At 32.6% G+C, this 22,866-nt stretch overlaps 1 protein-coding gene across 1 annotated transcript; it reads left to right on the top strand.

Annotated features, from left to right (window-relative positions):
- The first annotated feature begins 579 nt into the window (after window positions 1–579).
- On the top strand, window positions 580–3,026 carry LOC133697519 (L-type lectin-domain containing receptor kinase IX.1-like). Its single transcript, XM_062120137.1, has one exon. It carries the CDS (start codon window positions 695–697, stop codon window positions 2,834–2,836), a length of 2,142 nt encoding a protein of 713 aa, XP_061976121.1. The 5' UTR covers window positions 580–694; the 3' UTR covers window positions 2,837–3,026.
- Window positions 3,027–22,866: the final 19,840 nt, after the last annotated feature.

The following is a 22,866-nucleotide window of genomic DNA, read 5'->3' on the forward strand; positions in this document are numbered from 1 at the left end:
ATTACTATTAAAAAAATAATTATATTTTGAATTAAACTGAATAAATATTTATTTAGTTTTATCCTAATAGTTATGTATAGTAAAATTACTTATAAAGATTAAAAGAAATAAGATAAAAATTAATCTAATTATAATTTCAAAACCGTCAAGTATCTTATTTTAATATTATAAATATTTATATAATAGTATTAAAAAATTGACTAGAAAAGAAATTATTAATTAATGACTTGGTTCGCACTGCAGAGCCGCAGAGATAACAAGTCAATTTGTTCAGACGGCAGCCTATCTTGAAAGTCCTACAGCTCTTTAACTAATGCTAATGAACAGAGACTTCCATTTGAGGCCACAGCCCACAGCATCAAGAAGTTTTGAGGGTTGTTTAGAAGTGCAGAAATAATTATTTTCTAAATTATTTTTTATTTAAAAATATATTAAAATAATTTTTTTAATTTTTAAAAATTATTTTCAATATTAAAAAATTAAAATATCATAAAATATTTTTAAAAAATTAATTTAAAATAAAACAATAAAAAATTTCAAATATTTTTAAAAATATTTTTAGATTGAAAATAAACATTTCATTACCATGCAAATTAACGCCACAGACACGCTTATACCTGCCCATATTAACTAAAGAAATTCTGCAATTTTCCTAACCCCCAAGCATTGCAGCACTACAATTTCAACTTCCTTCATGGAAAAGCTTCCTGTTCCATTTCTTCCTTTTGTTTTTTCAACTCTCTTCACACTAATAATCCCTTCTGCGAGTGGATTATCTTTCAACTTCACCAGCTTCATTGTTGGCGCCGATCAAAACATCTCATACGAGGAAGCATATCCTGCAGATGGAGCTATTCAGCTCACCAAAAATCTAAGAAATGCTAACATGACTTCAAGTTCCGGTCGAGCCACGTATTACAAACCGATGCAGCTTTGGGACGAGGCCTCGGGGAATCTTACAGACTTCACTACCCATTTCTCTTTTTCCATCGATTCGCAACGTCGAACTGCATACGGAGATGGACTGGCTTTCTTTCTTGCGCCAGAAGGATCAAAGCTTCCGTCTAATCTCTCTGAGGGTGCAGGTCTAGGTCTTACAAGGCGTGATCAGCTACTAAACACAACGGCTAATCATTTTGTTGCTGTGGAGTTCGATATCTACACAAATTATTTTGATCCACCAGGCGAGCATGTAGGTATTGACATCAACTCTATGCAATCTGTAAATAATATTACTTGGCTGTGTGATATTAGTGGAGGGAGAACAACTGAAGCTTGGATTAGTTATAATTCAAGTACACATAATCTGAGTGTCGCCTTCACTGGTTATAGAAATAACACTGTAGAAATGCAATTCCTTAGTCAAATAGTTAGTTTGAGGGATTACCTACCAGAAAGAGTTAGCTTTGGCTTTTCGGCCTCAACAGGAAGTGCATCTGCCCTACATACCCTTTACTCGTGGGATTTTAGTTCAAGCTTAGAAATTGATGATAATGTTACCAATCCTATAGATCCAGCTACCAATCCACTAGATCCAGCTGCAGCTTCTCCGCCAAATGGTGGTTCTCTTAGGAATCGGAAAAAGAACAGGACAGGACTGGCAGTTGGATTGGGTGTTGGAGGTAGTGCTATAGTTGTTGGGGCCGCTTTGGTTGGGATTTTTATTAAGTTTATGCGTGGGCACGAAGAAGATGAAGGAGATGGTCATGTCCTTGAAGAGTACATGGATGATGAATTTGAAAGGGGAACAGGACCAAAGAAGTTCTCTTACCAAGAATTGGCTCGAGCTACAAATAACTTCAAGGATGAAGAGAAGCTAGGTGAGGGTGGATTCGGTGGTGTCTATAAAGGTTTTTTGAAGGAGATTGATTCATTCGTTGCAGTGAAGAGAGTATCAAGAGGTTCTAAACAAGGGATTAAAGAATATGCAGCAGAGGTAAAGATCATTAGCCGATTGAGGCACAGAAACTTAGTCCAACTCATGGGTTGGTGTCATGAAAGAAAGGAGCTTTTACTTGTTTACGAATTCATGCCTCATGGAAGCTTAGACTCCCATCTTTTCAAAGAAACTAGCTTGTTGACATGGGAGGTGAGGTACAAAATAGTGCAAGGCTTAGCATCGGGGCTGTTGTACTTGCATGAAGAATGGGAACAATGTGTGGTGCATAGAGATATAAAGTCTAGCAACATTATGTTGGACTCAGAATTCAATGCTAAGCTGGGGGATTTTGGTTTGGCTAGGCTTGTCGACCATGGAAAAGGTTCTCAAACAACAGTTTTGGCAGGGACTATGGGCTACATGGCTCCAGAGTGTGCAATGACAGGCAAGGCTAGCAGAGAGTCAGATGTTTACAGTTTTGGAATTGTTGCATTGGAGATAGCTTGTGGAAGAAAACCTATCAACCCAAAGGCCAGTAATGAAGATCAAGTGTCCATGGTGCAGTGGGTTTGGGAGCTCTATGGTGAAGGAAAGCTACTTGAAGCAGTTGACCCAAGACTATGCGGAGATTTTAACAAGACGCAGATGGAACGCTTGATGATTGTCGGCCTTTCGTGTGCTCATCCGGATGAACATCTTAGACCCTCAATTCGGCAAGCACTTCACGTACTTAATTTTGATGCTCCATTGCCTATTCTCCCATCAAAGATGCCCGTGCCATCATATTTCGCCCCGCCAATATCTGCATCTTCACTTTCAATAATGTCCTATGGCCTTACAGATTCAGAAGGAGGGATGAACAAATCTTCAAGTTATAGTTACAACACTAATTCTTCCCAGTTCACCGCATCTTCTTCAGCTTCTTCTGCATCTGCCATTCTTCTACACGAAGGTTAAATTGATGACCAGTGTAATTAATTTGAGATTCTTATCCAGTTAAAACATTTAATTTTGCCCTTTTTTTGTACTGATCAATTTTTACGTCTTTTCTGAAATTGATTTTCTTTGAAACTGAGTACAAATTCATGTCCAATTGAACAGTTTAAGTTCACTCTGTTTAAAGATTTATAAATTGGTATTCTCACAAGATTGGGAAACAAGGAATCTGATGTTATCATCTTTGGGGTGCTGGCATTAGAGATTTGATTGTGGCAGAAAAGTAGTAAAGCCTCAGGCGTAAGTGTTAAAAATGAATTTAGTTATCGAATTCGGGAGCTATACGGGAGGAGGAAGGCTTCTTGAAGCTGCTCCTGGAGTTTCGCGTGGGGAATCTGATACGGTGAGATGACATGTCTGATGACTCTGGCTATGGTGCGCTCATATGAAGCTTCATCTAATACCTTCTGTAAGAGAGCAATTCAAGTAACTTGTCTATGTTACGAGAAGAATTTTAAGATTTTAAAATATTAATTGAGATACACAGGATCCGGACACCCACAATATATATATATATATATATATATATATATATATATATATATATATATATATAAGCAATTCAAGTGGAAGCAAATGCCCAGTCTTGCACACCAAATGCCAGCGCGGCAGAGCCTATTCGTGTGCTTTGATAATATGCTATCTCCATCCAATTCACAAGTGTGGGAGCCACTTGCTACAAAATCAATATTTTTTGTCGCTTGCATGGTCCAAGTTGTTGAAAAATAATTTATTATTTTAAAGAATATCTAAATTAAATTTATTGAGCTAGTTCAAAAATAGATATATATTATTTGAGTTGAAAATGTTGTTATTTGAATTGAAAATATTAAATTTGTTAACAAGTAAACAAAATAGTAATTATCCTTACATTTGATGGTATTTGAGATAATTGTATTTGGTTACTAATTATTTCTACTTAAGTTTCTTATTTTAAAAAATATAAACATAAAATTTATTAAATAAATGATTTTCTAACAGAAATTAAATGAGGAGAGAAATTCATGGTCTCTTCTCACAATACATTGTTAATTTAAATTACTTTGTTATTTGTTTTGCTATTTTTCGAGAAGGAGAATTCGTTGCTACTCTTCTTACAAAGTATTGTTCACTTGAACACTATTTTTTTTTTTAAGATTTAGGATTTTTTTCAAGATTTAGTTTTTTATTTTTATTTTATCATTTATTATTAAATTTTTTTAGCCCGATCTCATGATCTGGGTTACGGATTTGACATGTTAACTTAATTTTTTGTCATGTTTTTTTATTGATTTTTTTAATTTTATCCTTCAACATTTGATTGATTTATAATTAGATTTTTTAATTTTTCTGCTTTGCTTTCTATAAGGTTATCTTGGTTTCATTACCCGAGTTGCGAGTTTGGTGGTTTAACTCAGGTTGACTTGTCTTTTTTTCAATTTCATCATTCAACATTGGTTTAATTGAGAATTAGATTTCATAATTTGTTTCGATTTGCTTTCTATAAGGTTGTCTCAATTTTATTATCCGGGTCGTGAATTTAACAGGTTAATACGGGTTGACCTAAATTAATCCAATATATTTTTGTCTTATTTTTTTTAAAAAAGATGTCTTGAATTTTTTTTAGAAAATATATTTTTAATGGTTATTCGAGTTGTCTTTGGATCCGTTAAGTTGACTAAGTCATATTGGGTCAACCCTTAAACAATTTGATTTTTTACCTACTAGAAAACATGCTAGCAATACCTGAATATTTTTTTATATTAAAAGAAAATTGATCCAACCTACAATGTAGCGTCAACCAATGATATAGCAAGTCTAACTAATTAGAGAAAAATATTAGATAAAAACAAAATAGAGTGTTATTTTATATTAAAAAAATGATAGCATATGATGAATGTGGCAAGTCTAACTAATTAGAGAAAAATATTAGATAAAAACAAAATAGAGTGTCATTTTATATTAAAAAAAAATGATAGCATATGATGAATGTGACATGCTTTTATTTCAACATGAGATGTAAGAAAATAGTGTTGTAGGCGTGTTTAATGGGCCAGAAGACCCACATGTATCTAGTGAGAGGGTAAATGAGTAAAGGTAAAATTATGTTAACATCCCAAGGTTTTTTCTTTTTTTCACTTTGCAACAATACTTTTAAATATTATATTTTTCATCATGCATTTTGATGGCAGGTAAAATTTTACATCCTTAAAGTTAGCATAAAAAACAAATAAACAAAAAATATATATTTATTTACAAGAATATCATTACATTTATGGTAAAAACTAAAGAATCTTTGAAGGTTAAAAATAACTAAAATATCACTAGAGCAATTGGGTTTTTTTTTTTGAAAAAACTTCATTGGTAGATTTCATTTAGTTACAAAAATACCAAAAATTACTGTATTTAACAACAATTTCTAGCCACATTCAAGCATGGATTACCAAGCAAAAAATCCAGCGTCTTTCCCAACATATCCTCCTTTATTTTCACTATAATTCCATCAAATAAACCTATCAAACCTAGCAAAATTTGACATTTTCTTTTCCATCAAAACAACCCAACCAATTTTCACCATAAATCATAAATAACATCTCAACAATTACAAAAATGTTATAAATTGCAATATTAAGCAAGTGTAATTTGAGATGACATCCATCAATTTCAATGAATAGCCTACATTCAGAAACAAGGTCTTCCTTCATCATTTTCAAACAAATATACACGCGTTGAAACTTTCAAGGTTGTGAGGCCCATGAACTTTTTATCCCATGTAATTAATTTCTTTATATGCTTGGTTCATATTTTTTATAGCCCATAAGTTTTGTCCAAGTCTTGATATACATATATGTATGTGTGCTTGTGTGTAGCCACCTCTCCCATATTTCTTTGTTTTATTATCTTTTTATTTGACCAAGAGCTTCTTCTTCTTCCTTTTTATTTCTGCAACTTTCTCTTATAACCCATACTAGCTATCAACCATATAATATATATCTTTTAAGTAAGTTTTCTTTATTTCTTTCCTAAGTGTTTTATAACATACTTATGGGTTTCTTTTGTTAACATATAGTTAATGAAAATATTAGGGTTTATATTAGATTAGTTGATAAGTTAAAGGATTATTGAATTAATTTGTGTGTGGGTAGTAATATATGCATATAAACATGGATTGAGATAGATTATGAATAATTAGTATGTGATTTTGATATTTGATATATGTTGGTATGATTAGAGCAAAACCTAAGGAATTTCGATATTAGAAAGAAAATACGGGATTATTGAAGAACTATATAGAAAGAATCATACTAAAATCTTGAAAAATATATTTAGAGGTTGAAGATGATATAATTTCAATTTGGTCCTTGAATTTTTAAAAATTAGGATTTTACCCCTAAATTCCAAAAAAAAAATTTAGTTGAGTCCATGGTCATAAATAATAGTTTTTAAGATAGATTTTGATAGATAATTGAGTTTTGTTTGTGGTGTATTATCAAGTTTTTATGGTTTCATTTTGAATTATGAATTGATTATATTTTACGATAAAACATGTTTAGATACTTTGAAAGCCCCTCATACTGCTCTTATGTGATTGGTAGATATTGATGTTTATCTTGGTTTGATTGTTGTTATATATTGTAAGTAAATAATATCAAATATAACTATAGAAATAACACTAATAACTATAATCAAGAATATGAATAATATTATATATGAATACGATTAGTTGACTATCTACCTTTTGTTATTGTGTGATTTTAGAATACTAAATTGATATGGATTGTAGAGTTATACAAGTTAGAATGCTTACGCTAATAAACAAGACAATGTTAGTCTATGTGCATATAATATAATTTGATTACCCTAGCTAGTTGGGGGTGACACTAGCCTGTATAAAAAACCGTTGCACATATATGTTATGATGCTTTACCATTTTTATATTTGATTTTCTAACTTGTAGTACTCTTATATTTATATCTAATTTTATTTATAGTACTCTTAAAGAGTGACATGACTTGAATTATGCTTAAGTGTGAGTGGTTATCTTAGTTATACTTTTGTCATGTATGAACTTAATGAATTAATCATATTATAATTTGGTCTTTTATTTATATGTTTGGTATCATTTATTCACTGAGTCATGAAAAACTCATCTTTTTATCATTATAGTCTTTTCAAATTATAGTGTATATTAGTTGATCCAGCACTACTTATTAAAAAGGAGTTCTTGTTTATACTTTAAGTTCTTGTTTATACTGAGTCATGAATTGTGATATTGTGTATAGCTTGAGCTTCACAATTATAATAGTTTTTGGGTTATTCTTTTGGGATCACACACACACACACACGTGTGTGTGTGTGTGTGTGTGTGTGTGTGCGCGCGCCCGCGTGATCTAGTATTTCAAAAGGATGGTTGATTGTTATGTCAATGTCTATTTTAGTTTTAGATAGAATTATGTTCAGGTCTGAGGCTTGGCATAGGCAAGGCGGTCCTAAGAGTGCCTTGACCTATATGCCGGTCATATGCTTAATTTTGGATATGATAATGGTGAATGCATATTTGAATTATAATTAGGACTAAACCCTAAATATACATTAGATCTTTGCCTCAATAGCTGGATATATCTAAGGAGTCTTTTAAAAGACCCATTGTGAGTTTCTTCTTCAAACTCTTTAACCTTTATCCTGACTTTCTATAATTGCATATGGTATGGCTTGATATCAAATTTATCATCCAAAATCATTGAAAGTGATTCATTAGAGATAGATGGGTCAACATTAATTATTGGTAGTAATATCTTTGTTATCCATGTTGAAGTTGCAACTTTTATACTTTTAGGTCAAATGCAATTGTGTTTGTTCCTTGATGATTTTATCATGAATATTTGACTACCAAGAACAAAGGAATCATATATCCGTTAATCATAACCATCACCTATACAAATGTCACCAACCTTAACTATTTGATTAATATATCTTTTAACATGATATCTATGTTTAACCTCATACTTTCACAATATATCTCTGAAAAAATTTAACCTTGTTCAAACTTTATTGATCCATCAACTACAAATTTAAACCTCTTACATCTAAAATCGGCTGTTGGATCCATAATTGTTTTTTTTTTCATTTTCCTCTCATTACCATTTTCATCCTCATTATCCTCAACATTAGATTGTTTTCTAACTTCTACATCAATATCATCTTTGTCGTTACTCATCTTCTAGTCATTATCATAACTAGAAGCATCATTCAATGTCTAACTAGTCAAAAAATCAACTTGTAAACTATTAATCCACTCATCTTTAACCTCATTACAAAAAAAAAACCTCATTAGAAAAGATATAATAATCATCTAGTTCATCATTAGAATCCATCTTAATTCTAGCATCACCACTAATATTATTATCAACATCTATTTCAGACCCCATTTTATAACCCACATTAGGATCACTACTGAAATATCTAACATCAACATCAACATTAACATGTATTTCAGAATCCATTTCATCTTTATCAGGACTAATATCATCAAAATACAATATTACCTTTTAAAATGGGCAGCAAAATATTTGGTTCCTAGTGGCAAGTCATCTTCAGGATTACTTGAATAACACATCAACATATTTTTATTGTTACGGGACCAATAATTAGATCAACATTAATATATAAATACACCTTCTTTTCACCTTCATGCATACTTAATATCTTTAAGGTCGAAGCATCATCATATATTTTGTTTCCTCTATAAACCGTAATGCAAATGCCATGCAAGTTCATATCAAAGACTTGCTTGCATATGAATAGTATGCTTATGTAAGATATATTCAAAGCCCTAATATTTGTCGACATATAATGAACTCCTATGATGCGTAAATATATCTAGCATTTTGATTCTTGCATGGTTTATACAAGTTACAAAATGATTACACATAAATTGAATAATAATTTAAAAATTAGGATTTTTTAAACTAATAACTCTAATTTTTAAATTTGAGTTTTTTTTGTTTAAGTACAAATTACAGATTTCCCGCTATAAATAATGTGTCTAAGAGAATGAAAATTATTGATTCCACATAAAAATAAAGTAAAATCTATAATTGTTTAGGGTATCGTAAATTTAGGGTTCCCATTTTCAATTTTTAACTTTTAATAATGTTAAGTTTTTGTTAAAAACATGGAAACGAAACCTATATTCTAATAATTTAACGCACTACATTTTTAAAATCTTGTTTATTGAAAACAATTCAAACTTGTCTTTTATTGTTAGGTTCCTTGAAGAAATTGATGCCAACAATAAAAAGAGTATGTGAAAAAGGAGATTCTAATGATTTAACGCACTACATTTTTGAAATCTTGTTTATTGAAAACAATTCAAACTTGTCTTTTATTGTTAGGTTCCTTGAAGAAATTGATGCCAACAATAAAAAGAGTATATGAAAAAGGAGATTCTAATGATTTAACGCACTACATTTTTGAAATCTTGTTTATTGAAAACAATTCAAACTTGTCTTTTATTGTTAGGTTCCTTGAAGAAATTGATGCCAACAAAAAAAAGAGAATGTGAAAAAGGAGATGAGAGAATGTGACATGTAAGTTAAATCTTTCTTTGACTTTTTCTTTAAAGATTGATTTGTGTTTAGGGTTTTTCTTTTTAATTTTGTGTTGAAAGATAGATTAGGAGATAGAGAAGAGAGAAGTTGAAGATAAGGAGAGAAAACAGTTAATTATAATGTTTTAATATATATGAGAGCAATATTAATAGTGTCATTTCATTTATTTTAAAAATTAGCTTTCATCCAAGATGGAAAGTGTAATATTTAAAAGTATGATAATTGTAAAGTGAAAAAAAAAAAGAACAAACCTTGGAGTGCTGTGAAATACATAAACATATTTCATGCAATTAGGTCGTTGTTCTTTGCAAAATTAATTGTTTTCTTAGCCAAACTATCTATAATATTAATCACTAGTGATAAAATATGACATATCATTATTCTTTATTATGCTTAAATAAAATAAAATAAAATAATATTTAAAGGTATCTAGATTTTTCTAGAATTAACGAGGAGGAACTTTACAAAATTAAACTTGATAAAAAGAACATTTTAATAGAATCATAAATTTTGATAGAGTTCATGACTTCACATATATAGTTATATATTTTTTATTCTATTAATGCCTTCATATGTATACTTTTTTTTGTATCATTAGAATTTTCTTAAATAATAATAATAATTAAATACTAAAATATCATTATTAACTTAGACTTATAGATTTATAGATTTTTTTAAATTTTCTCTTCTACTCCCTCTCCCTCTCTCTCTCTCTCCAAAGATTATCCTTTTATCATCTTTGTTTTCCTCCCTTTCTTTCTCTCACAAGAACTATCCTTTTTATGAGCACCTGTAGATGATTTATTACCGGTAGCACAATAGTTCTTTACTTATCATATTTTTTATAATTATTCTGGATCCAGTACTATAAATCTGATGTGTTTTAGTTTTATTTTACTATTTATTCGATTTTCTTACTCCTCGTGAGGTTATTTTTATTTTTGTACGGTTTGCATGGCCTATACATGGGTTTGTGGTGCCAGAAAGAAGGTTTTTTCAAACATGTTATTACTTAAAAACACAAAAACTAACATGACTGAGTCTTTTAGATCAAGATGCATTACTTAGATTTAAGCAATATAATGATTATTTTCTATTCTAAAAAAACAATGAGCTACCTATTTGAAATAATAAGTTCTTTTCACAAGGATTCATTAGTTATTATTATATTAATAGGAGACAAATTGATATTTTAATAATTTTAAAGCACATTAAAATGATTAAATTATTTTTAAAAGCAATAAATAAATAAATAAACTATCATCCAAGAGCTTTTGTATTTTTACTTCTTAAAACATAGCCAATTGACTAAATTACCCTTAAAAGCAAAATTTCTTTAACTCACATCCAAGGGTTTTTTCATATTTTTATTTTAGTTTTTTTGGTTATAATCAAGTAGATTAATGAACAATTTGGTATTTAAAAATAATTAAATATTATTTTAAAAAATAGTTGACACATATATTGCATGCATGAGCATGTGAGTTATGGTTATGCCTTTCCGGTGGTGTGTGAGGAAGTGTTTGACAACCAAATGATGGCTTGTAGGATGACGTCTAATCATCTTAGTGATCCCTCCATCCCTAAGCAACACATGTGGGTTACTAACCTCTGATTTGGTACCAATGACCTTTCTTTTTTCTCTTATTTTTCTCTCCTCCTCGATTTTATGCATGACCTTCCAAATTTCTAGAGCAGCCATTTAATTTGTTTTTTCTTCACATTTAATCATTGTTCTTTTAATTACTACTTGTTTTATGTGAAATAATTTATAAAATTAGATTTGTTTTCAATTTTATCCTTTAATTTTTTATCTGCCAGAATTGACCTTTATTCGTTTGATTGCTATTTGTTTTATTTGAGAAAAATACTAAATTTGTTTTTTATTTCATCCACCTTCAGTTTTTTTCCTATTAGGTTTTGACCCTTATTTTTTATTGTTATTTTTGTACTCTGGAAAATTTGATACTTTATCTCTGGCTTTATCCTTCAATAGTATTGGTTGAAAATTGAGCTTCTTTATTCGTTTGATTGATATTTGTTTTATTTGAGAAAAATACTAAATTTGTTTTTTTTATTTCATCCACCTTCAGTTTTTTTTTCCTATTAGGTTTTGACCCTTATTTTTTATTTTTATTTTTGTACTCTGGAAAATTTGATACTTTTTCTCTGGCTTTATCCTTCAATAGTATTGGTTGAAAATTGAGCTTCTTGATTGAGCGCGCTCTCGGGTTTCATGGGTTTCGAGTTTGGAGATTAACCTAAGTTAGAAGATTCACTAGGGTCTACTTGTTTTTTTTTTTAAGCTTGTGTTTTTTTGGTTTCATCCTTTAACATTTATTTAATTGGAGATTGGGCTCCATTATTATTTTTTAATTGTTTTCTATAGGATTTTTCACTAATTTTTAAAATGACCAGGGTTATCTCGTTAAATTATATTAAATTTAGCTTTTTTAAAAGAAATGTTATTTTTGAATTAAATTAAATTAATTGATTCAATATAAGAATGAGAGTATAAAGGAACGATTCTTTCTCACTCGAAGTTGTGATTCTAAGATGAGAATCAATGGGTTCAATAATTGTAAGAGTTCCTCCAGAACTCAAAACTAGGGGTGTTCATGGTCCGGTTCGGTCCGGTTTTAACATAAAAATTCAACTGAACCGGAAAATGCTATTCCTTGTTAATATAACCCGAACCGAACCGAGAACCGGTTCAAACCGAACCGGTTTTGTTCGATTCTGGTTGGTTTTTTAGCCTTAAAAAATAGAAAAAAAGAAATCAATTAAATAAAAGAAAACTTGGCTGAATCACAATCACTGGACGAACTTGGCCGAATAACATTCAGAAAAATCCTGTCGAAAACTTTGAATCTGAGCCCTTTGGTTAAGATCTGAAAGATCTCCCTTAGCCGAAACACAATCACTAGATCTATCAAAGTTAGCACAACTACATGTTAACAAAGATTCCAATAGCATCTCGCAAACTACTAGGACCTCGTTAGCACAACTGCATGTTAATATAACCAGAAACAAGGATTTTATTCAAGTTTTCTGCCATAAAGTAAAGCAAAGAGTAGAAAGGCAACAAATATGAGAGAAAAGAGCATAGAAGAGGGAGATAGGGAGGGGTGGGGAGATTGGAAAGGAGGAAAGAGGAAGGGGAAGGGGAAGGGGGGAGAGAAAGCAGAGAGGGAGGGATGGGTGGGGTGGCTGGAAAGGGAAGGGGGAAGGGGGAAGGGGGAAAAGAGAAAGGGAAGGGGAAGGGGGGGCGGCTGGAAAAATGGGAGGGGGGCGCTGGAAAAGTGGGGAGGGGGTATTTATTATTTAGGTTTAGGATGTTTCCTTTTATATTTTTTTTAATTCAATTAAACTGAATCGGTTTATTCAGTTTTTTCAATCGGTTCAGTTTTTTCAGTTAATTTTTTCTTGATTTTTTTGGTTTAATCGGTTGGTCGGTTTTTTTGAACACCCCTACTCAAAACATAGAACTTTCCCTTGAACCCAATTCCATTAGTAAATGTCTTCGACAATTTGAACAGTTGGGATCGATAATTCTGCTTGGTCAAATCTAATTGTATAATTCTAAGATGAGCATCAATGGATTCGATAATTGTATAAGATTCCGTCAAAAATCTAATTGGTCAATCTAGTAATTTGCTAATTTGAGATTTTTTAAGAGTAAAGTAATTAAAAAACCCTTAAAAATATATCTTTATTAAGGTTTTATATATTCACGTTGCACTTAAAGTATCATTAAATTGTCTAATTTAAGCATGTTTTATAATAACAAGTTCGATAATATAAAATATCTTTAATTTATGGTAAATGCTCATTTTAAATACAGGTTTACAAAATAAGCATATCTCACAATTCAAAAGATTGATCGATGTGTTTAACTATTGAAATTGAGGAAACAAAATGAGGGTTAAGCTTAGAAAAGAAATTATAATTGGGTTGGTTCAATTCAAACTGGATCACTATTCGGTTTTTAGATCATAACTGGAGTTGTAGACCTTGGATTTAGGTGTGATTTATCTTTATGTAAAGTTAAGACATAGACCTAAAACATTTATGAAGAGTCTAAGATTTTATATTATCGTTCTCAATTCATCTTAGCAGCAAAAGAGAAGTCTGAGTATGTCTTGTAGCCCAAACATTATTTGGTGTTCGCCCCATATTTCGAGTTCTAGAAGTCAAAATGATCCCATTATTTTTTTCTTGAAAAACTGAGATAAATACCCACAACTTTTATGAAGACTATTTTTTCAAATTTTGATGTTATTAATGATATTTTGTCCAGCCACCAAAGCAATAAGTAGTCACCAAATCAATAGTTTTAAATTTTAGCATAAAGGAGGCATTTGCCATACATTATACATCTTGGTTTTTAGATCAAGACCATGCTCTTGCTTTCTTTCTTTATATTTTTGTAAGGTATAGGTTTTATTTTGTGTTATATTCTCATTAATTTCTTGTTTATATTTATCATGTCCTTTATTATACTTAGTTGATTTATATCATAGCCATGTTCTTATCTTGTTTATTTATGTTTTTCTTCTTAATTATTTTTTTCCAAGGTGAAAAGGTTATATTAATGGTATAAAAATAAGTATAGTATAAACTTAACATGGACTTTAATGTTTAAATTCAAGAAGTTTTGTTATTAACATGTGTTATAACTATTATCTTAATCAATTCTAATACCCTGCTTGTTAAGTGGTGAGTCTAGATTTGTGGTGTGTAACTCTTTACATAACAAATACTTGATTCTTTTATAACCTACTGTATGGATAACTGACACCTGAGCTATGAAAGGATCTTGATTTGTTATTGACATAAGTTTGTACCATGAATACTTGACAATATTTACAAGTGTTGACGTTATTCAAATAAAATAATTAATATGATCATGTTAATAACTTTAAATAAGTCATCAATGATAAATCATCTAATTAGAACCTTCTTTGTGCATGGTTTTCAGTTGAGTAATAAAAAAAATTGGACTATACTTATTTAAAATATCATTAGTGGATTCTCTAACCTTGACAATTGTTTTATCTTTGTTTAATATTTTTTCTAGTAGAATAATAAAAAGAGTTTGAACTATGTTTATTTAAAATACCATTAGTGGATGATTTAACCTTGGTAATTGTTGAATCTTTATTTAATTTTTTTTTCTAGTTGAGTAATGAAAAGAGTTTGGACTATACTTATTTGAAATCAAAGTTTTTAAACCCGACCCGGGGAGTGACTCGATCAAGAGACCAGGTTCCGGGTTTGCCCAGGTCAACCCCGGTCGGGTCTGTGTAGTTAAGAATAAGAAATGGAAAAGGGAGGCAATAATGAAGGGATGAAGTGGGACCGACAGGGCGTGGGAGAGGGATAAATATGACGTTGTTGGTTGTTTTGTGCAGAGAAAGGGCACTTAATCTCATCGCCATCTCCTCACAAAGTTTATCTTCCCTCTCTAGCTTCATCATAAGCAACCAGTTGTCTCTTTTTTTTGAACCATTTTATTTTGTGCAGGGATGAACACAATCTGTTGAAAGCCCAGAAGCACAGTCCTTGCTCCTTGACGCCCCCATGAACACGATCTGGTTTCTACATGCTTTAAAACATTAGCTAGAAAGAGAGAGAGAGAGATGTTAAAGACTTGATGGTGCTGGTACTACCTGTTGCCTCTCTCTCTCTCTCTTGAAACTGTGAGTTTCGTCCTTGTTGCCTTTCTCTCTCTCTTGAAACTGTGAGTTTGGTCCCATTTAAGTTACAGTCATCAGCTAGAAGGAACAAATGGGAACAGTAGTAGATGATCAGTGAGTGGAGTTGCCACTTTCTTCAACAGTAATAGAAAGTCGAAAGTAATAAAGTGAGAATGCAACAAGGATTCAAAATTTTTCATAGATCACCAACACCTACCCTCAAGATCTCCAAACTCAGATCGCGGACCCAACTCCAAAACACCGGGTCTCGCTCGGATTTGCCCGGGTCGCCCGGGTCATGGGTTAACCCACCGGGTGGACCGGGTTTTGCCGGATTGTTGCCTCAGACGGTTTTTTAGTAAAGCCGGACCAGTCCAGCCACCAGGTCCTGGGTCGACCCGCCGAGCCGGTCCGGGTTTAAAAACTATGTTTGAAATATTATTAATGAATCCTCTAACCCTGACAATTGTTTTATCTTTGTTTAATCTTTACATTAATATCACATCCCAAAGTTCTCTTTAAATCTATTTCTTTTATTATTTGTGGTTTTGTATAATTAACCTCTTTCTGGATTAACCTCAATTTTGTGAGGTTATTTATTACTTTGACATTCTTGTATTTAAGAGAAAACATCAATAATTTGATCGTGTAACCTATTTATTTTTTATTTTTATCAAAACAATATAGTTTAAAGGGTTTTAAAAAATTCAAAGCATGAGATGACATGTGATCTAGATATTTGGCAAATCAAACTCTAAGTTAGGTCTTATAGCTATGGTTTAACCCCATCTTCATAGCTTAAAATTTCTCAATTTTATCCATCACTACTAGAAATCCGCTTAATACTAACGACATTAGCGACGGAATACATCTGTCGGTAATTTGAGGTCACAATTACCAACGAAATCTTTTCCATCTGTAATTTTATTGGTATATACCGATGGACACATTCGATCAGTATTTACCAACGGAATGACGGATGAAATATTCAAAATTGAAAAAAGACAGTTCACTAACATGGAGTTTTTGCGGGTGATTTTACCGACGGAATCACTGAGGGATTCAAAATGGAAGCTCTGTACGTTGACATGACCAATTCACCGTTTGAAATGCTGACGGACTCACTGAGGGATTCAAACCAAAATCTTCGTACAGTAACGTGTCCTGTTTACAGTCAGAATAGCCGACGGACTCAAAAATAGAATAATTCCATCGGTGAATCTGTCGGTAAAAGTTAATATATGCTCACTCTGTCGACCCTCTCCTCCCCTATTTCTCCTTCTTCTTCCCCATCCCAACTCTCCCCTACTACAAACAACCAACCAAAAAAAAAAAAATCTCTCTCTTCTTAACATAACAAGTCATATTTCTTGAAGTTTTGTGGTCACAACATTCGTGTTCTGATTTATCGACGGATTTTATCAGTTTTTGTAAGTAATTCTATATTTTTAAATTTTAACATTTAAATGTCAATTTTATTGTTTTTTTTAGTATATGTATATGTTTTATTGTTATTTCTCAAACAAACTTGTAGTATATGAATGTATAATTTTTTACTTGTTGTAGTTTGTTTTAGATTTTGTAAAATTATATTTGTTTGTAAATTGTTGAAACTTTATTGAATTACCGAATTAAATGTGTTGTTTTGAAATAATTAATATCTTGTTTAATGGGTTCGTTTTAATTTTTATCAATGGTATTACAGAGTTGTAATTTTTGTAAATTTATATGTATTAATTTGTATGGACGTTGATAATTGATAATGAATATTTCATATTTATGAGAAGTTTTAATTAGTTTGTTGGATATTCTCAAGGAAACCAATATTTTTTAAAATTTATTTACTTAACATAGTTAATTAATACATGTTGTCATCATAATTTTATAGAGGTTCGATAGAAGTCATGAATGTATCGATATTCACCCAAAGGATTGCAGATGATGGATTATTGTAACGGGGTTCAGGGTTTTATTAATTTCATAACATCTATTCCCAGAAATTTTACTAGAGGCGGTATTAGGTGTCCATGCAGGAAGTGTCAAGATAAAAAGTATCTACATCTAGATGTTGTAATGATGCATCTTCTACACAAAGGGTTTATGAAGAATAATCAGTGTTGGTATGCACACGGAGAAGTATTTATTAGTAAGAGGAGATGGGAGAAAGGGTGGTTGGGTCAACTTCTAGTGTTAGCAACGTGTATGAAGTGACAAATGACAACACTAATCCTTACAGGAATATGGTTATGGATGTAATGAGAATATATTAAGGTAATGTCAGTCAATGTCCAATTTAGAAGAAGAACCTAATGCAGATGCAACTAGGTTTTTTGATTTGTTGAAAGATTCTGATGAACCATTATAGGATTGCTGCACGAACCACAATAAATTATTGGCCGTAGCACAGGTGTTCACCATCAAGTCAGATCATAGGTTGAGTGAGGCTGGTTATGATAAGATTATCGAATGGGCGAGAAGCATTTTACCTGAAGGGAACAAGTTGAAAGAGAACTTCTATGCTGCCAAGTCTATGATGAAACCCCTTGGTTTAGGATACCAAAAAATTGACATGTGCCTTAACTTCTGCATGTTATACTACATTGAAAATGCTGAGCTGATCGAGTGTATGACATGTGGGCATTCCCGTTACAAACCCAGAATTGGTAGAAGAAAGACTCTTGTGGCAAATAACAAACTTAGATACTTCCCAATCACACCAAGACTGCAAAGGTTATTCATGTCACTAAAAACTGCTGAGCACATGATATGGCACCAATCACATCATGCGGTTGATGGAGTGATGGTGCATCCTTCTAACGGCGAAGCATGGAAACACTTTAACAGTGTGCATCCTCACTTTTCAGCTAAATCAAGAAAGGTGCATCTTGGGTTATGTACAGACGGATTCAACCCATTCGGGTCATTTGCTGCTTCTTATTCTTGTTGGCCGGTCATAGTGACGGTTTATAACCTGCCACCGGGAATGTGTATGAGACCAAAGTTCATGTTTTTATCTATGGTCATACTAGGTCCGTGTAGCCCAGGTCAAAATAGAGTTGTTTGTCTTTGACCGTTGATTGATGAGTTGGCATAGTTGTGGTCCTCTGGAGCTTTGACTTATGATATATCAAGGAAATAAAATTTTCTTATAAGGGCGGCTTTGATGTGGACTATCAATGATTTTCCAGCTTATAGAATGCTTTCTGGTTGGAGCACTCGTGGGAACTTGCATCTCCATATTGCATGGAAAACAACAAGGCATTCATGCTAACAAATTGAGGTAATTTTTTTTTACTGTCATCGTCGTTTCTTTCCACATAATCATAGGTACAGAAAGAATGGAAAAGATTTCTTTGTTGGCAGAGTTGAAAAGGATGTTGCACCCCCGCGTCTTTCTGGTGAAGAATTGCATAATGTTGTATAAGAGTACGGTGACATTATGTTTGGTCTCCAATCAGGTAAGTAGAAGTTTGCTGGTTTTGGTTTGACCCATTATTGGGTAAAACGAAGTATCTTTTGGGAGCTTCCTTATTGGAAGACCAATCTTCTCCACTATAACCTTGATATCATGCACATTGAAAAGAACGTGTTTGAGAACATTTTCAACACCATCATGGATGTGAAGGGGAAGACAAAGGACAACATTAAGGCTAGATTGGATGTAGCTTTATTCTGTAACCGTAAAAATATGGAGTTAGTTTGTGATGAGTCATGGGTTATAAAACCAAAAGCAAGCATCGTGTTAGAGAAAAAGATACAACTACTAGTCTACAAATGGCTTAAGAGTCTGTGTTTTTTGGATGGACATGCCTCGAACATATCAAGGTTGGTTAATATGAAGGAATGTAGATTGTATGTAATGAAGAGTCATGATTGTCACATGTTTATGCAAACACTCATCCCATTAGCTTTTCGTGATTTGTTGCCAAAGGGGATATGGGATGCACTCATGGAGATCAGGTATTTCTTTAGAGATATAGGTTCTAGCAAGTTGAATGTTAATCACATTGAGAGACTTGAAACGAATAATGTCGAGACACCATGCAAACTTGAGATGATATTCCCTCCATCATTTTTTTACTCAATTGAGCATCTCCCTATACATTTACCATTCGAGGCAAAAGTTGGAGGACCAGTCTAGTTTAGATGGATGTACCAATTCGAATGGTTAGATATTATAGTTACAATGTAACTCATATATAAAAGTATTTTCTTTGTTTTTCTTAATTGAAAATATTTGATTAATTCAATATATGCAGATACTTGTTCAATCTCAAGAAAAATGTTAAGAACAAGGCGCATGTTGAGGCTTCAATATATGAGGCCTATATTGTTGAGGAGATCTCAATATTTATCTCGTACTATTTCGAACCTCATCTGAGAACGAGAATCAATCACGTTCTGCAGCATGATAATGGCAGTGAAGTGTCTTCCAATGGGAACTTGTCAATATTCTCTGATCCTGGATGACCCACACCTAAAAATGCCGTAAGAGAAAGATATTTGTCGGAAATAGAGTTCAAACAAGCACACAATTGTGTTCTATTGAACTGTGATGAGCTGAGACCTTTTATTCAGTAAGTATATATATGTGTAATACTAATTAAACTTTATTAATAATATGCTGTTAATTATATATTGAAATATCATACACTCATTATCACTTGCAGGCAACATCGACAATATTTGTTGTCCAATAACTAACAGCTAACCGAATCCCAGATCTTTCAATTACAAGATGAACAATTTACCACGTGGTTTAGAACACATGTAAGTACTATCACAAACTCATTCTCACTTGCAAAATTACTGTATGCATGTCATTATGAGATTCTCGTTTACTGTTCATTGATGTACATTACATACAATGTTTATCAAATGGGAAGGAGTGCTGCTAAGTGATGCAACCATATTATTCAATAGTTTCACCCACATTTAACTAGTGTTTTGCCTATGTTTTATATATAAAATGCCTTGATATTCTTTGTTTTATGTTTTGAAGGCACTTTTGGATGAAAGATGCAAAAAGGAGTAAATTGGAGATAATTGGCAGATTTGACCTTCAGTCGATGTTTTGTGCAGAGCGTGAGCTCTAGAGGTTGAAATGAAGTGATTCCAGTGGAATTAAAAAGGTAACATCCATACCTTTCTGGACATCTAAGGCAAGAAAATAAAATAAGGAAGAGCATGGAAATCGCAGCCTTCAAAGTCAAATCTCGCAATCTGCCAGTGTTGACCTTTGGCCATTCCAACTTGAATATCTGGAGCTACAGAAGTCCAATTGATGCAAACTCAATTTTGTTGGATTCATGACTCAAAGTTATATAAACGCTCAAAATTGCAGCCAAAAACGATGTCATATGATGAAGATATGATTTTTCAAAGATGACATCTGAATTCTGCCAGCAAACAGGTTTCGTGAAGAAACGAGTCCAAATGACATTCCGAAGCATTTAAACCGATATCCAAGTTTTTATTTCAGCAATTTAGCTCCTCTAAATCAAAGCTTGAAGATTTCATGCAAGGCTATTTCTCCTTTTTAGGAAAATAGTTATTGAAGTACTTAAATGTAAACAGTCTACTTAATGGAGGACTATTTTGTAAAATAGAGACCTAGGGTTTCCTAGGATATAAAAAGAATGAGAGAAGAGAAGGGGAGCAGCCAGCCAAGGAGAGAAAAACGCCCCCTTCCTCTAAGAAACCCTAAATTATGCATTCTTTCTTCTTTTTGATTAGTTGTTCAACAAACATGCAAGGCTAAACACTTTTTCTTGGTTGCAAGGACACGGAAACCTTCGGATTTCAAGAACTGTGAGATTTATTTTACCTTTTCTTTTCAGTTTATATGATGAATATGTTTGTTCTCCTATGCTTATTTTTCCTATGATTGTTTATTTTAATTGCTAGAGCGGACTCTAAGTTATTATTGTAGACAATCTATTGTTAAGTTTGATATCAAAACCGGAGTTGTGGTATATGAACTTGTGAAGCAACTGAGTTTAATAATTGTGGCGGATCTACGTTATTAATCTTAGGGAGAACATTCAATCAAATCAAACATAGACTGCGGACAGTTATGTTTTCTTGATTAATCAACTTATCTAGTTCTTAAGGCTGCCATTGAATTAAATTACTAGTGCGGACACTGTGGTTGTTTGATGGTTAGGGCTAGTTATACGGCGGATCCGTTAACTAACCAATGTTAAGAAGAGATAAATATTCAGAATATAAATTGATGTTTCGTTTCCATGATCAGTTCTGATTTCTGTAGGTGGATGTGTGCTTGTGACCAAGGTTTGTTCTCTTGATAATTTTCTGATTTTATTAAATTTAGTTTGATAGTTTTCTGTTTTCTTTTGCTTTAGCCTAGATAACGTCCAACCCCCCCCCCCCCCAAATTGCATATCATCTAGCATAAAAATCTAACTTGAATCTTCCTCGTGGGATCGACCCCTTGCTTGCTCTATACTATCTTGTGTGTTGTGTTTGAAGCTAGGGTAATTAATTTGTGCGACCGCGACATCGCAACAAATTTTGGCGCCGTTGCCGGGGAAGTAATTTTAGTTGATTCTTGTGCTATTATTTTTATTTGCTGTGATTGTTATTTCTTTTTCTGAAAAAAAAAAAACAGAATTTTTGTTTGCTGCGGTACTGTTCATTACGGCAGCGGTACTGTTCAAAACAGATTGTTTGGTGGAATTAGGTATCGGCCATTTGTTTCCTGAAGGGAAACGACGTTCTAAACAGGACTAGTGGTAAACCACTAGCCCCACCCTATTGAGGCCAAATTCCGCTGTTTTCTAGGGTTTTTAGGCAGTTTTTGTTTTCTATCGTAGGATTTTCGTACAATTTGCATTGTTTTCGATCTCTTGTGTGGTTGGTTTATTTTGAATTTTCTTGATGATTTATGCCAGTAACCCGTTCTACTAATCAAATTCAAGTGCATTTGGATCTCGAAATAGAAAAAACTTTACGCAGGTTACGAAAGGAAGCTCGCCTTAACACCATGGCTGTTGCACGACAACAAACACTCAAGGAGCTTGCTGCTCCTAACGTGGAAAATCAGCCATTGTGCATAAACATCGACAATAATGTAAACTTTGAGCTCAAATCTGGTTTTATACATTTGCTACCAACTTTCAATGGTCTTGCAGGAGAAGATCCTCATACTCATCTCAAGGAATTCCACATGGTTTGCGTTGGCATGAAACCGAATGGAGTTGATGAAGAACAGGTTAAGTTGAAAGCTTTCCTTTTCTCTTTAAAAGGGGCAGCAAAGGTATGGCTTTTCTCCATTCTCCCAGGTTCAATTGGAACGTGGAATGGCATGAAGAAGATCTTCCTTGAGAAGTATTTCCCAGCATCTCGAGTTGCCAACATAAGGAAAGAAATATGTGGGATTCGACAATCTCATGGAGAGACACTTTCCGAGTATTGGGAAAGATTTGAGCAACTGTGCATTCAATGTCCTCATCATCAAATACCCGATCAGCTGCTCATTCAATATTTCTATGAAGGATTGATGCCTACTGACCGTAGTATCATTGATGCTGCAAGTGGAGGGGCATTGGTAGATAAGACACCCGAGGCTGCACGCCAATTGATCTCAAACATGGCAGCCAACTCGAAACAGTTTGGCACTCGTGGAGACTTTGCAAATAAACGAGTAAATGAGATAAGTATTTCTAACCTTGAGAATAAA

The sequence above is a fragment of the Populus nigra genome, chromosome 1 (assembly GCF_951802175.1).
Source record: "Populus nigra chromosome 1, ddPopNigr1.1, whole genome shotgun sequence".
Classification (NCBI taxonomy): domain Eukaryota; kingdom Viridiplantae; phylum Streptophyta; class Magnoliopsida; order Malpighiales; family Salicaceae; genus Populus; species Populus nigra.